We start from the raw sequence: 14,505 nt of genomic DNA, 5'->3' as shown, positions 1-14,505 counted from the left end.
CTGATAGCCAAATGGACGGAAATCCGTCCGTTTCCTTAACATTCTGATAGCCAAATGGACAAGCAGGTCAAAACAGCCGAGTCGCTGCGGTCAGGGCCTCAGACTCACAGGCAAACACACGTGCAGAGAACCAGGGCGGTGCACATGGCTTTTTTACCCAGCAATAAGTCTCTGAGAGGTGGGGGAAAGTTGTGTGGATAGAGGCAGAGCGCAGCGGCAGGCAGAGCGCAGCAGCAGGCAGAGAGGGGCAGGCTGTGATACCCCCCCCACAGAGCCCACCCAGAGGACAGGCTGCGTCACCTCACTTTGTAACCCAGGAAAGGAGCAGGAATCTTGGCTAAGTGAGTGTTAAAAGCGCATTAAACTGTTTTAATCCGACAGCCGCTGGTGCGCACGAAAGTCTGTCCATTTCGTTAACATTCTGATAGCCAAATGGACGGAAATCCGTCCGTTTCGTTAACATTTGAATAGCCAAATGGACAAGCAGGTAAAAACGGCAGAGTCACTGCTCTCAGGGCCCCAGGCTCAAAGGCACACACACATGCAGAGGTCCAGGAGCAGGAATCCTGGGTACGTGAGTGTTAAAAGTGCATTAAACTGTTTCAATCCGACAGCCGCAGGTGCTGACGCAAAGCAGGTGGAATAAATGGATTATTTTACCCAGGAATAAATGTTTGAAAGGCGGGGAAAGTGTTCCTGCAGCCCCTCCATAACGGTAATAATGATTAGAAATGATTTCCAGGGCAGAAAGCGGTTTTTAAATGTGGAAAAAACTATTTTAAACTGTTTAAAAAGCACAAAGTGATTTGAGTGCAGTTCTCATGTGTCCCCACAGGAAGGCGCATTATCCCAGGGAGCACAGTGCATTAACAGTAAAAAATACAACAAAAACAGGGCAAATCAATGGATTTAAAGTGCAGGGAAGCTCCGCACCACACACAGGTACATTCCTAAATCCCCACCATGGTGACCACAGTGATTTAAACTAGCTTCTGCGGGGAAAAGAGTGCTAAAAATCGGATTAAAGCCTGCTAACAGTGTGGTAAAAGTCTGATTGTTTCAGAGACCCATAGTAATGCAGGGTCGGGCCGGGTCAGTACTTGGATGGGAGATCGCCTGGGAATACCCGGTGCTGTAAGCTTTTTTTAAATACAGGTACATCCATGGGGATAAGATAAGATTTATACCCTAAAATAGCATGCTAAGCGTGGGTGTATTAGTTTCAAAGCATGCACACTCTGCTCATGTCAGACTTCCATGAAATAGACCGGGAAAAGCACCTCTCTGTAGCTGCTCACAGACCCCCAAAGTAGCTCCAGCTTGGCTTCCTAATACGGGCAAACAGGTTTTTTCACACCTCCAGGAGAGGGACCGGGAAAGGCACCTCTCTTTGGCACCTCACAGAGCCCCAAAGGACGGCCTAATGACCTCCAGCCTCTCTCCCTCACATGGAGCTCAGGTTATTTCATACCTCCAGGAGAGGGACCGGGAAAACCACCTCTCTGTAGCCCCTCACAGAGCCCCAAAGGACGGACTAAGGACCTCCGGCAACAGTGGCACTTCCAATACCTCGTGCACCGTGAGTCCCCGGGCCCCCGGACTTAAGCACTCCCCCACGGACTAAACCCAGATGATCACACCCTACAGAACCTCATGCCCCTGGTAACCCTAAAGGGGGTGGATTTTGCGGTGCTTTACCGTCCACACATCGGCATCCATATTCTGCCTTATTCACAGCACCACCCCCCCCTCCCTTGTGGAGGATATTCTCATGCTCCTGGTAACCCTTTAAATAGTCTGATACCTCAAGGGCTCATCACCGCACTTTACAAGCCAGAAATAATGTTTAAATGGTCGGGGAAAGTGTTTTTAAACGTCTGGAAGAGAGTTGTAGCCTGTCATTTTGCACAATATAATTTAACATGTAACCTCTCCTGGAAATGCTTAAAATGTTTAAAATAGTCTGATACCTCCAGGGCGCATCACCACATTTTACAAGCCAGGGAAGGTGTCTGAATCATGGGTAAACATTGTTTAAATAGTCTGATACCTGGCACTGTATTGTCCCCTGGGAACCTTCAAGGTTATACTAATGTTTTATTATTTATTTAATTATTACACGATTTTTACAAAAACAGTATACAAAATATACATAATAAACATAATAAAAACATGATTAGCAGGGGCCTGGGGGCCATATTAGCCGTCTAACTTGTACGGTGCACCGGGGAAAAAAGGTTGAGTCCACGGCCCCTGTCCCCTCATCAGGAGTATCAACCGGCCCTGAAGAAGAGGTATCGCTGCTCTCCGCCCCTGAGCCCTCTTCGGAGGTAGCTGACGGTGGTAGACCTCCTTCTGATGATGCTGCTGCAGCTGCTGCCGCCCTGAACTTGGAGCGGATCTTCAATCCCTCCTTTATTCCAGGCGTATTTGCGTAGAACCGGTCTGCAGTGCTTACGTCGTGACACATAAACCTAGCGAGAATCGACCTGCTTTCTGGATCTTGGTGATGCTTGATATTGTCAGCCAGGGCAGTGCGCAAGATGGTGAAGGTGACGGCTGTTTCTAGCCCAGCATCAGCCCAAGCCTTCTTCAAGTGAGCGTTCAGGTTGTTGGAGGCGTGCTTCCCCGTTGTGAAAAGGAAGAATTCACTCTGAGGACCCGACAAGCCCTCTTTTATCCCCATCCACCGCATGACCCAGCTAAACTCCTTTACTGTAAGCACCAGCTGTGCTTCGCCAAATGTCTTGGCAGTCTTGTGATCCTGCACGTGGATGATGTAGCCCTCAGCAGTGCCCCTTCTGTCCGCCTCAAAGACCTCCGTGTTGGTCATGTTTGCGTACACACCCGGACGGTGGCCATACAGGAGGCTCCAATGGAGGGTTAGATAGCCATATAGCAGGTACTGGGCGATTGAGGTCGGATTGCTAGCCATCAGGTCAAGGAGATCAGGGATGCGCTTCTCAGCGGCCGCCATAGCGGCGAGAAGCTCCGCCTGGCTCGGCAGACAATCCAGCTTGTTCCTCTTCACCTTAAACTGGTGGACAGTGACGGACTTTTTGAAATCGTTCATGTTGGCTGTCACCTCTCTGATGATGTGGGTCATATCAGACTGGGTGAGCCTGCACCCCCGTTGCTTTGACGCAGACAAGTACCTCAGGAAATGGTTCACAGTCTTCAGGAACAACAGCGATGTTGTGACTGCCCGGCCCGACTTTGAAATATACTCGCTCCAGCTACGGACCCTCTTTGTGTCTTTTAGAAACAGCCAGTCTGACAGCCGGTCAACACCATGGGCCATGAATACTAGGAAGTTCTTTATCCGGCTGACATTGGACATACAATTCTCTTTCCTTTTTACTGTCGGTGCGACACCCTCACAATGACCTCTGTATGTCTGAATGTACGTCTCCATGCTTTTAGGCAACGTGATTTCACGCATGGTATTCCCCCGTCCCTTCCCAGTGGACCAGTGATTTGGGGGAGAGGGCCAGTCCTTAGCCAGATTAGCTTTCAGCTTATTGGAGACAGACGCACGGGTCTTCTCGCATACAGGGGTCTCACTACCGGAGGCTTCTACGGACCGCATGACAGTCTTCACTGGGGTCTTGCTTCCGGAGGCTTCTGGGGACCACATCACAGACTTGAGAGGGGTCTCACTAGCGGAGTCTTCTATGGACCGCATGACAGTCTTCACCTGGGTCTCACTACCGGAGGCTTCTGGGGACCGCATCACAGACTTGAGAGGGGTCTCACTACCGGAGGCTTCTACGGACCGCATGACAGTCTTTACCAGGGTCTTGCTTCCGGAGGCTTCTCGGGACCGCATCACAGACTTGAGAGGGGTCTCACTACCGGAGGCTTCTACGGACCGCATGACAGTCTTCACCGGGGTCTCACTACCGGAGGCTTCTGGGGACCGCATCACAGTCTTCACCAGGGTCTTGAGAGGGGTATTGCTGCCGGAGGCTACTGTGTTCATGCCGGGGGTACTTGAGATTGCTAGGTCCTTAAATCGTATACATGCTTCGTCTTCCTCAAGCAGAGCAGCAGTGGCACTCTGCTTCCTGGGTTTTAGACCCTGTTTCAGCCTGGAGCGCAGGGTCTTCACCTCATCAATGAGGGCATCCTTCTGAGCCCTCAATGCCACATTTTCCAGCCTCACCTGCCTGCAGTCCTCTTCGTCACACTCGGTATGTGGGGAGAAGGGTGGAGGGTGCACCGGGTATTCCTCCTCATTGTCTATATCCAATGATGTAGCCATTCCAATGATGGGATTAGTCTCTCGGAGGTCATAGAGCAACTGCATGGCCACACTATGCTTCAGCCTTGCCATGACCTGATGTGCCTCATCTCGGGAGAACTCAGGGTGGTCACGAGTTACATGACGGTGTAGTCTCTTCCCAGCATACGAACACCCTGTGATGGGACAGGGTTTGGTCCGAACATTTATTCTGCCACTGGCCATTTTAAGAATGATGCCTCTTTCCTCCAGGTTCCGCACTGCATGTTTGTGCTTAAGGTGCTTATTCAAAGCCAGATAGCAGAGTCTGCACACCGGGCATTCGGACAACATCCTTCCTAAAACACACACAATGAATTGTATTTAAATGGTTTTCTGTTTCTCCGTTTATATGCGTTAGCTAACCGGTGATTGTAACCATGGGTCCGATGCTTCAATGCAGGGAACACGGACCAAGGGGAGGACTTGGGTTAACACCTGGTTAAAATTGTCCCACCTCCGCACCAACGCGGGGCTGGTGATGGGTCCGATACATTGATTGTTTTTTGTTTCATGGTTCTGCCACGAGCTCACAAGACAGTTTTGGGTACGAAAACGTGGGGATAACAGTACTTCCGGGCGCTCCATCCCACTCCTTCGTTATCTGACCAGCTTCAATCTTGTAGGCTACTCACTTCGTTTCTTGTAGCCAGCACACAGTTGCATGGGGTGCAGAATAGTTTCCCCCCACTTTTTGCCCGGTCTTTGGTAGAAATGTTCGTCGGTAAATGAGATGGATTAGATTTTTTCATCTTGGTGTTTTCTCTATCGTGTGAGCTCCACACGTTCACTCTATACAGTGTTGTTTACATTCTGTGATGCCGCAGCTGATGACGTCACGTCAAGACGAGTTAACTTTTTTTTCCCTCAACTTTGCGTTGAAAAATGCGGGGATTATGCGGCCTTTTGATAAATATCTGTCCTTTTAAAAATCTGCGCCATTTAGCTGATTATGCGGTAAATTCTGCGATGGCAGAATCGCGTTTTTCTGGAGGGTCTAGTTAGTGGCAGTGAGAGCCAGTGCACCTGCCTTTTACAGCAGGCACGCGCTGGTATCGGGGTGGGGAGAGAAGGTAGAAGCAGAGGCTGCAGAAACAGCCAGAGCCTTCCCCTCTAACACACCCCTCATTCGGCCCATAAGCACTGGGCAGAGTCCCCTGTCAACTCTCCTTATATTCCTCCGGAGACCAGTTGGGACATGGCAGCATCCCACTTCTCCTGGTACACCATATCGTTAAATGCGCTCAGTAATGTACTGCACAACATCACATGGGTAAATGAGCTACGTAATGCCCTGCAAAATCACATTTGGTTTATTTCCAAAAAGCCTGGAAAAAACACATATATCCGTCATGTCCTGTAAAATATAATTCTTTGTTTATTTCCATCCTTCAGGAAAATACACATATCTTTGTCCGCTCCAGGAGCACAGTTGAACCCGCAGTTTGGAGGAACCGACCGCCAAGCACCGGAACCTGGTGGTGGGTCAAATTTGCTGATACCGCAGCTGGCTGGACACTAGCCGTAGAGGAACACCCGGGCGGGACCAGGCATGTCCCTCTTTGCAGACAAGCATATATGCGCTACGGCATTCGCCGCACTTGAGTCATGGTGCTCAGAGTTAGTGTGTTACCCGGAGGCACCTCGCGTTCTGAGAACGCTTGATGCACCCGGCAGGAGCCTCCAGGTCTGCCGCCGGACTGTCGGGGAGAACGCTTGATGCTCCCGGCAGGAGCCTCCAGGTCTGCTGGCGGACTGTCGGGGAGAACGCTTGGTGCACCCGGCAGGAGCCTCCATGTTTGCTGGCGGACTGTCGGGGAGAATGCGCTGCACTTGCTTAAATGGTCCCACCTCCGCGGGGCTGGTAATGGCAACATTGGGTCCGATGCTTCAATACACTGTCACAAAAGAGGAACACCCGGGCGGGACCAGGCATTTCCCTCTTTGCAGACAAGCATATATCTGGTTGTTACGCAGGATCAAACAGGTAGCCTGTGATGAAGTAGGGTCGACCCTATATCATGTGAAGCCACCGAGCCGTGGTCCCCGAGGGAACCGGTGCCCGGAGCAAGGCCAATTGCTGAATGCCGCAGCCAACTAAGGCCGCTATGCAACAGTGGAGGATTAGAGAAACAGGTGTTTGCCTGGCACTCCGCGGCGAAGTGGGGAGGTAGAACTTCCAGCCCGCTGCGGAACCCGTGGTGGTGGTCAGACGGTTCCACTTGGAAACGCTTCATATCGGTCAGTCCGGGAGGTAAGAGACACACAGGGTAACGGACAAGCAGGGTTACCCCCACGCAGCACACGGAGGAGGCAGGGGAGTCAGGTACCCGGAGGCGCACGGCCGCCACACCGCACTGGAGTCAGGGTTTCGAGTTTTTCGAGCCAGGTCCCGGTGAAACGCAGGACTCCAGCAGGAGCCTCCAGCAGACCCCCCCGACGGTTCCCTCGTCCCTCCCGGCCATCAGAGTTGAACCCGCAGTTCGGAGGAACCGACCGCCAGAGCACTGGCACGAGGCCGGGCCGGCGGAGGCCCTCCGATGGCGGGTCGCGTTTGCAATTCGATCTGTGACATCCATAAAAAAGGGGTGAAAATGAAAAAATTTATCCGAAAATAGTGCCTCATAATGCAAGTAGAGTCCCCTGCCAACTCCCCTTGCATTCCTCCAGACTCAGAAAAAGTCTAAGTCAACTTTTTGGAGAACCATAGAAATTGGGTGAAAATGAAACAATGTATCCCACAATAGTGCCTCATAATGCGGGTAGAGTCCTCTGCCAACTCCTCTTGCATTCCTCCAGACTCAGAAAAAGTCTAAGTCAACTTTTTGGAGAACCATAGAAAATGGGTGAAAATAAAAAAATGTATCCCAAAATATTGTCTCATAATGCGGGTAGAGTCCCCTGCCAACTCCCCTTGCATTCCTCCAGACTCAGAAAAAGTCTAAGTCAACTTTTTGGAGAACCATAAAAAAGGGCTAAAAGTGTTAAAAATGTATCCCAAAATAGTGCCTAATAAGGCAGTTAGAGTCCCATCAAACTCCCCTTGCATTCCTCCAGAGGTCATTTAAAAAACTTAAAGTTTGTTAAGAACCATGCTGGGGGGTCTCCGAGGCAACAAATGTATCCGAGCCAAAGTGCACAGAGAGCGGATGAATTCCTCCATGATGTTACACAGCCGTTTTTGTTCTGAGTCCTCTCAAAAGCCGGGTTTCTGATTTCGTGCGGACAGTAGTCTGAAAATGATGAATGAATTTTTTTGACAGAGAAGGGGAGGCTCAGATTCCCCTCTCCGTTGTAAGTTGCAACGGGGGGGGTGGAAAAGTCTCCGTGGCTTCGGCCTGAAGCGCCGAAGGGTTGAGCTTTTTGGAGCCCCTTCTCGGTTGGCACTCTGAAAAAATTCAACATTTTCAAAAAACTTCATTTTTGATTATTTTAAGATATAATTGACCGTTTTCTTTCATTCTTTTTTCTTTCCACGGGTGGGGGCCTATGGCAGGCCGCCTATGAGCTCCCAAATTCGGCCTGGAACCTCCAGGATTTGTGGGATAAGCTCCATAAACTGACAAAGTAATCCAAAAATGTCACTTTTATAGACCAAAGATATATAATACAAATAAATTAAAATAGTAAAAGGTACAATTGTGCTCCGCATTACCCGGAATTTGATTTATATAGCCCCATAAAAGTGTTTAAAAATCATTTTCGTGGGGAAAAAGTGTTAAAACGCCTGATTAAAGCATATGCAGGACCCCAGTGAGGTCCAGACTATGTGCATTATGTTAATAAACCATATGGATGATAGCATCCATCATTTAAATGCAAAGACAACGATTAAAAATCATTTTTAGGGGGAAAAGGGTGGATCTTTCAATTTCGTTAACAAACTGATAGGCAAATGGACAAGCCTGATTAAAGCTTGTGCAGGACCCCAGTGAGCTCCAGACTATGTGCATTGTGTTAAGGAACCATGTGGATGATAGCATCCATCATTTAAATGCAAAGAGAACGATTAAAAATCATTTTTAGGGGGAAAATGGTGGATCTGTCCGTTTCGTTAACAAACTGATAGGCAAATGGACGGAAATCCGTCCGTTTCGTTAACAAACTGATAGGCAAATGGACAAGCAGGTAAAAATGGCCGAGTTGCTGCTCCAGACTATGTGCATTGTGTTAACGAACCATGTGGATGATAGCATCCATCATTTAAATGCAAAGACAATGATTAAAAATCATTTTTAGGGGGAAAACTGTGGATCTGTCCATTTCGTTAACAATCTGATAGCCAAATGGACAAGCCTGATTAAAGCATTATGCAGGACCCCAGTGAGAGCTCCAGACTATGTGCATTGTGTTAGGGAACCCTATGAATGGTGTACATGAGTGTATACATGTTTTAAATAGTAGGATACCTCCAGGGCGCATCACCACATTTTACAAGTCAGGGAAGGTGCATGGATCCTGGGTAAACATTGATTAAGTGTTTTTAAATGTGTGGAACAGTCTTTTGTCACTTTCAAAACTCTCCTGTCATTGACCGGAGAAATTGGGTCGATGTTGTATTCAATCTGGCCATTAATATTCCAGTGAGACGAAGTACGTACATTGACCGGAGTGATCCCATGTTAATTGTGTCCAAAAACCGGAGCATTCCCTAGCCCATCACAGTCCCCCTGCTTCCACTCCTACTGCTATTTATTTATTTTTTTACTTTATTATTTGCCCCTTTTCAGTGTTTGTTTGTTTGTTTGTTTGCTCACCATGTAAAGCGGCCTTGGGCCCCTTGAAAGGCACTGTACAAATGTCATCTATTATCCTTCGGGGATCTGGGACATGGACATCTTTCCCTACAGTGGAGGATTGTGTTAGACCGTTTTTTGACAGCAGATTTGTGTAGAGACTCTCCGGCTCATCCATCTGTCCCCCAGCCCTGATGGAGCTGGCTCTGATTGAGAATTTGGGGAGGTATTTCTCTACAAGACAGCTCTCTGCTCCACACTTCACTAAACTCGTTGCCTGCTAGGCTGTGATGTTGGTTGTTATATAATTTCCTAAATGCATAAGAATTGGCGGGGCGTACAGGTATTCATGTTGATAGGTTTTCTTTATGTGTTATTCTCAGTTCAACTTGTTTCTAAGATGAATATAATGATTCCGAATAAAAATTCCTTATTTGTCTCACATTTCGGGACTGAACGATGATGGTTTTCTTAAATATGCTCTGCATTATTTTCTTCTTTGTTGCAGGCCATCCTCTGCCAAAGCTACACTTGTATTGGGAAAGGTAAGAAAGGCAGCCATGCACTACTGCCCTCCGTATACATTATGCCTCTTCAAAGTGCATGTTATAGTACTGACATGACAGATTCTTCACTACAACATGTTGATCTACAATCAGAATCTGGACATTATTTTCATTTCTTTAGACTTAGTTTGACAGCATCAAAATAGACTTTGACTTTCACATTAATACCTTGTGACTTCACCTAGACTTTACCATTTTTAAACTTGTGATCTCTTGATATCCTCCCGGACTCCCGGACCTGGGAGGGAGCCGAGGGGGAACCTGACAGGGAGTGGAGAGGGAACCTAAGGGGGAGCGGAGGGGGAACTTGAGGGGGAACTGGAGGACTGTAGCTCCGATTACAACACAGAGGAGTGTGACTCCATTTCATGTCAGGATGCCATTACTCTATGACAGTGGTGAGCCGTGACTTTTATACCTAGGCCCTCTGACCCGAAAAAAAAGAAGAGTTATTACGTCTCAGCGTGTACCTCAGCGGAATATCGAAACAACGGCCCGGGGTGCAAAACACATCAATGACAGCGACCCTCTATCACACAAAACAACACCATTTATATAAACACCTATCATGACAGGGCACCCACAGCCAAGTAACAATTACAAATTAATTAAGTCGGCACGGTGGCCCACATTGAAAATGACTTAGGCCTACCTTAGATGATCAAATCACTTAAACAGAACGTCCATCCTCCTGTCCTTTTGGATGAAGCACTTGATGGCGGGTCATGCAGCTGATCCTTTGCCACTCCAGTTTATCATTGTAACTCAATCTTGAAAATGACTCGGTTAATAATTTCGCAACGATGTCATCACTATCACTGAAGTGAGCCATCATGAACGAACTTATGCTAATCATAAATCTATCCATCATAAATCTATCGATTCGATTTATGATTAAAAAATTATAAAAGTAGGGTAGACATGTGGATATTATCCGGCTGAACAAAACGTGCATTTATCTAACAGGTTCGTTCCACAGACCTTATTTCCAGCTATTTTCCAAAACCCTATGGAGAAATCCCATTGCTTTTTTGTCGAGGGAACCCGAGCGCAGCTTACTTCTAGGTTTTAGGACGCGTCACTGCACCACTTTATACACAAGTATAAACCTCACAGCGGGCGGAACTTGTCATAAAGTCCGTGAAAATAAAGCCCACCCATTTAGAGGGAAAATATGATTGGTCAATTGTACTGTCATTTGACATTACTCTCTCGTTGAGTTACTATAGCTAGTCCTCTGTGAATCTACAGAGGGACCAACAAGCTCTCCCGTCTTCACATAACTCGCAGAGACGGCATTTAACCCTTCACATTCCAACAGAAACAGAACACGCAGATTTTAAGGATTTATTTCTTTGTACATTTTATTTTAAATACAATTAAATCAAGTTACTTTGGTAAAACTAATGGAAAAAAATATTTTTTTAAAAGAAATGTTTTGCTCTATGATATCTTATCTTACAAAATAGTAGCTTGACAGCATCTTGAACCGTTGTAAAGCAAATGTGGTGACAAAAAGTAGTCCTGTGACAGAAAGATGTAATGACAGTCATTGATTAGGACAACAAATTGGTAGGCCTACTGCAGACAGAGAGAGGTGGCTGCATCAGATCATTATTTATTTAGATTGTCAACGATTGCATAGAAAATAATGACTCAAAGTTATAAAGAATGAGAATTAGAATTGGTGTTGGGGCAGCAACACTGAAAGCACGGTCCCAGAAAGTGCGGAGGCGTGAATGGGGAATGGAAAGCAGGCGGAGTCTGAGGATCGCAGAGTACAGGACAGGATGTATGGGTGGAGGAGACCTATGAGGTATTGAGGGGAAAGGGCATGGAGGGACTTGTAGGTGACGAGGAGGAGTTTATATGTGATGCGGGACTGGAAGCCAGTGAAAGTTTAGGGGTGAAGTTCTACCAGGCTTTGTGTGGGTAAGGACCCTAGCAGCAGAGCTCTGGATATACTGGAGCCTGTCCAGGGTTTTGATGGAAACCCTGGACAGGACTCTGTTGCAGTAGTCCATGCGTGAGGTGATGAAGGCGTGGAGGGGCTGGGCAGAAGGTTTTGTGCTGACGTAGAGTTGGGTGTCATTGGCAGATGAGTGGAACTGGAGACCATGGCGGAGGATGATTTCACCAATTGGAAGTATGTATACTGTAACAACCCTGTCTCCTCCAAATTACGTTCCCACAGAACTCAATTTCATTCTCAATTATGTTTTGCAACCTAAATACAAATTAACCCCCCCTATCAAGTCATTATGATAAAACTACTTAATGCTAGTCGGCTTTAGCAGGTTTTTGACTTTGCTTAATATCGGCTGCATACTCAGCATATAGCACTGCTCCTAGTACTCAGGACACATCAGTAAACTGATTCTCCTAGACTCTCTGCACCCTTCGACACCATGTGTCATGATATCCTCCTCACCCTCCTGTCTGGACATCTTGGCCTCACCGACTCCGCCCTCTCCTTCTTCCACTCCTACCTCTCTCACCGGACACCATTTGTGACCTACGCTGGCTGTAGCTCCTCCTACCTCTCTGTTAACCATGGTGTCCCCCAAGGCTCGGTACTCGGTCCACTCATCTTTACAGTCAACCCTGTCTCCTCAAAATTAAGTTCCCACGCATTCTCAATTATGTTAAGCTAGAAACGTATTTTCTACCACATTACGTTTGTTTTGGATGTAACTTAAATATGTTTATTTTCTACATATATTTGCCATTTATTGTCTTGCTTTCCTACAATGCGCCCCACCATGCACCAGGCTATTCATTTGAATAGAAAAGAATGTTACGATCTCACGTTTTCTGGCCACAGTAGTTGTTTTTGAGAATTTTACATCTGGAAGTAAGTATTCTCTCTACTGTTGATTGATTTTACAGTGATATCTGCATTACTCATCAACTCAAAAACACCAGATTATACCTTTTAATTACACAACATTGATTGGTTTAAATTGTGTACAATACTTTTGTGTTTTTCCCCTTCGATTCGGAGAAACAAATAGTTTTTTCTGAGTTTAGGATGGCCGAAGACACTACACTACACATAATCCTCAGCTTTCGTTTGGGACTACACCAGTCTGCTTTACTTGACAAACCCGGTGATTAGTCCTCAAGCTCTGTGATTGGATGTTGGAGTGGCATGGTTACAAAGAGCGTCAAACAGCACTTTGAAATGGAATGAAGCCCATCGACGGCACACTATCCAAAACAGGATTCGAACACGTCCACCCCCACCCGACCCTCCAGAACTACACATGCTGGCTATTTGTGTGTTCCCAACATGTTCTATGGCAGGTCTCTACTGGGAATTGTAGTTTTAGAAGACGTTTTCGTATTTCCCATTTTCATTTCATTTCAAACCTTTATTTAATCAGATTGGTCCCTTGAGATCATAGATCTCTTTTTCAAGGGAGACCTGCAGCATATAAGTTCCACTTGAAACATAAAACATTATATTTACAGGATACATTTACATAGTTATAGACATTTACAAGTGCCCATAATATCAACGAGCATTTCGTTTAGCCTAGCTTTAAAAACATGCAGAGGAATGAGATTGCTCAGTTTCAATTCTTGCTGAAGAATGTTCCAAGCAAGTGGAGCTGCGCACATAAAAGCTGTCTTACCTAAGACAGCCCTTGCTCTTGGCGCATCTAACAAGACTACATCATGCGATCTCAGACAATAGCTGCTTGCAACTCTCTGTGTTATCAGAGAGCAGATATAATACCCGACACAGCTTTATAAACAGGGGTGCACATAACTTTTTTGCCCTGGTTCTCAAAGGAGCACCTGGAGATGTTGCTTGGTGCTCATCCTTAAAATGAAATAAACCCTAACTTTTGAGGGGGTCTTGACTTTATTTGCCAGACACACGGCACTGAACACACATGCAGCAGAGGTGAACATAGAACACACATGCAGTGAACATAACCAATAACCTATAGCCAATAACAAATTAATGTAACTTATTTTATTTGTGTTGTTCATTCATATCTTATTTTACCTTAACATTTATTTATTTATGCATTTTTGTTTTTATCTCTCCAGTTTTAAAGGATATTTTTGGTTTCTGTCCTATAGTTTAAATTGGAGTGATTTCAAACCTGTTTATCCCAATAATCATAAAGGAGTGCCTTGGAAATATGTGTTTACATAACTTGTGACCAAACCGTTTGAACTTAGACTAAAGTTAACTATCTAAACACTCAGAGTCCTTTACCTCACTGAGCTGTAGTTATTAGCCTCTCAGTCTGACTGGAGAGGACTCTACCTCCACATTATTGTAGAAACATCTTCTTCTTATATCCGTTAGAGCAGCTAGCACCAGATTCTAATAACAACAGCGCCGGTACCGGTGCACCCTCCCTCTCTCACTCGCTCACTCGCATTTTGGCTGTGAGTTGCGGGCGCCAGATAAGCCAACATCCCCCATTTTCATCACTTAAAGCGCCCATCGTACCGGGCAAATGAAACGTCTAACCGGGGTGAAAAGGGTGTTACATTTACTTAATTATGAATGTTGTTACATCAAGGCCGTCCTCATCAAGCTCCACTGGCTCCCCATCCCCCAGAGAATTCAGTACAAGATCCTCCTGATGACGTACAAAGCCCTCCATAACCTGGCCCCATCCTACCTGACTGACCTCCTCCACAGACACACTCCCACTCGCTCCCTCCGCTCTGCCAATGCCAACCTCCTGTCCCTCCCCACCCGGACCAACCTCAAGTCTTGGGGCGACAGAGCCTTCTCCGTTGCTGCACCCACCCTCTGGAACTCACTACCCCAATCCATCAGAGATTCTTCCTCCCTCACAGCATTCAAAACATCACTCAAAACCCACCTGTTCAACACTGCATTCAACCACTGACCACCCCACTCCCCCCGTATTTTTTCTGTTTTGTTTAT

The 14,505-nt window shown here is 46.6% G+C and overlaps 1 protein-coding gene across 11 annotated transcripts in view; it reads left to right on the top strand.

The window, feature by feature from the left end:
- Window positions 1-14,505, top strand: part of LOC307042238 (whirlin-like) — a 366,287-nt gene that overhangs the window by 180,880 nt on the left and 170,902 nt on the right. For 10 of the 11 annotated variants that reach the window (XM_079686030.1, XM_079686031.1, XM_079686023.1 and 7 more), the window contains one exon: window positions 9,527-9,563. The exons of the other annotated variant lie outside the window; for it this stretch is intronic. In XM_079686030.1, the coding sequence (XP_079542156.1) occupies window positions 9,527-9,563 (37 nt within the window). The remainder of the gene's footprint in view (window positions 1-9,526; window positions 9,564-14,505) is intronic. 11 annotated transcript variants of the gene reach the window in all.

Source organism: Notothenia rossii, assembly GCF_949606895.1.
Source record: "Notothenia rossii genome assembly, chromosome: 6".
Classification (NCBI taxonomy): Eukaryota; Metazoa; Chordata; class Actinopteri; order Perciformes; family Nototheniidae; genus Notothenia; species Notothenia rossii.
This window is presented reverse-complemented; position numbering and strand designations above follow the sequence as displayed.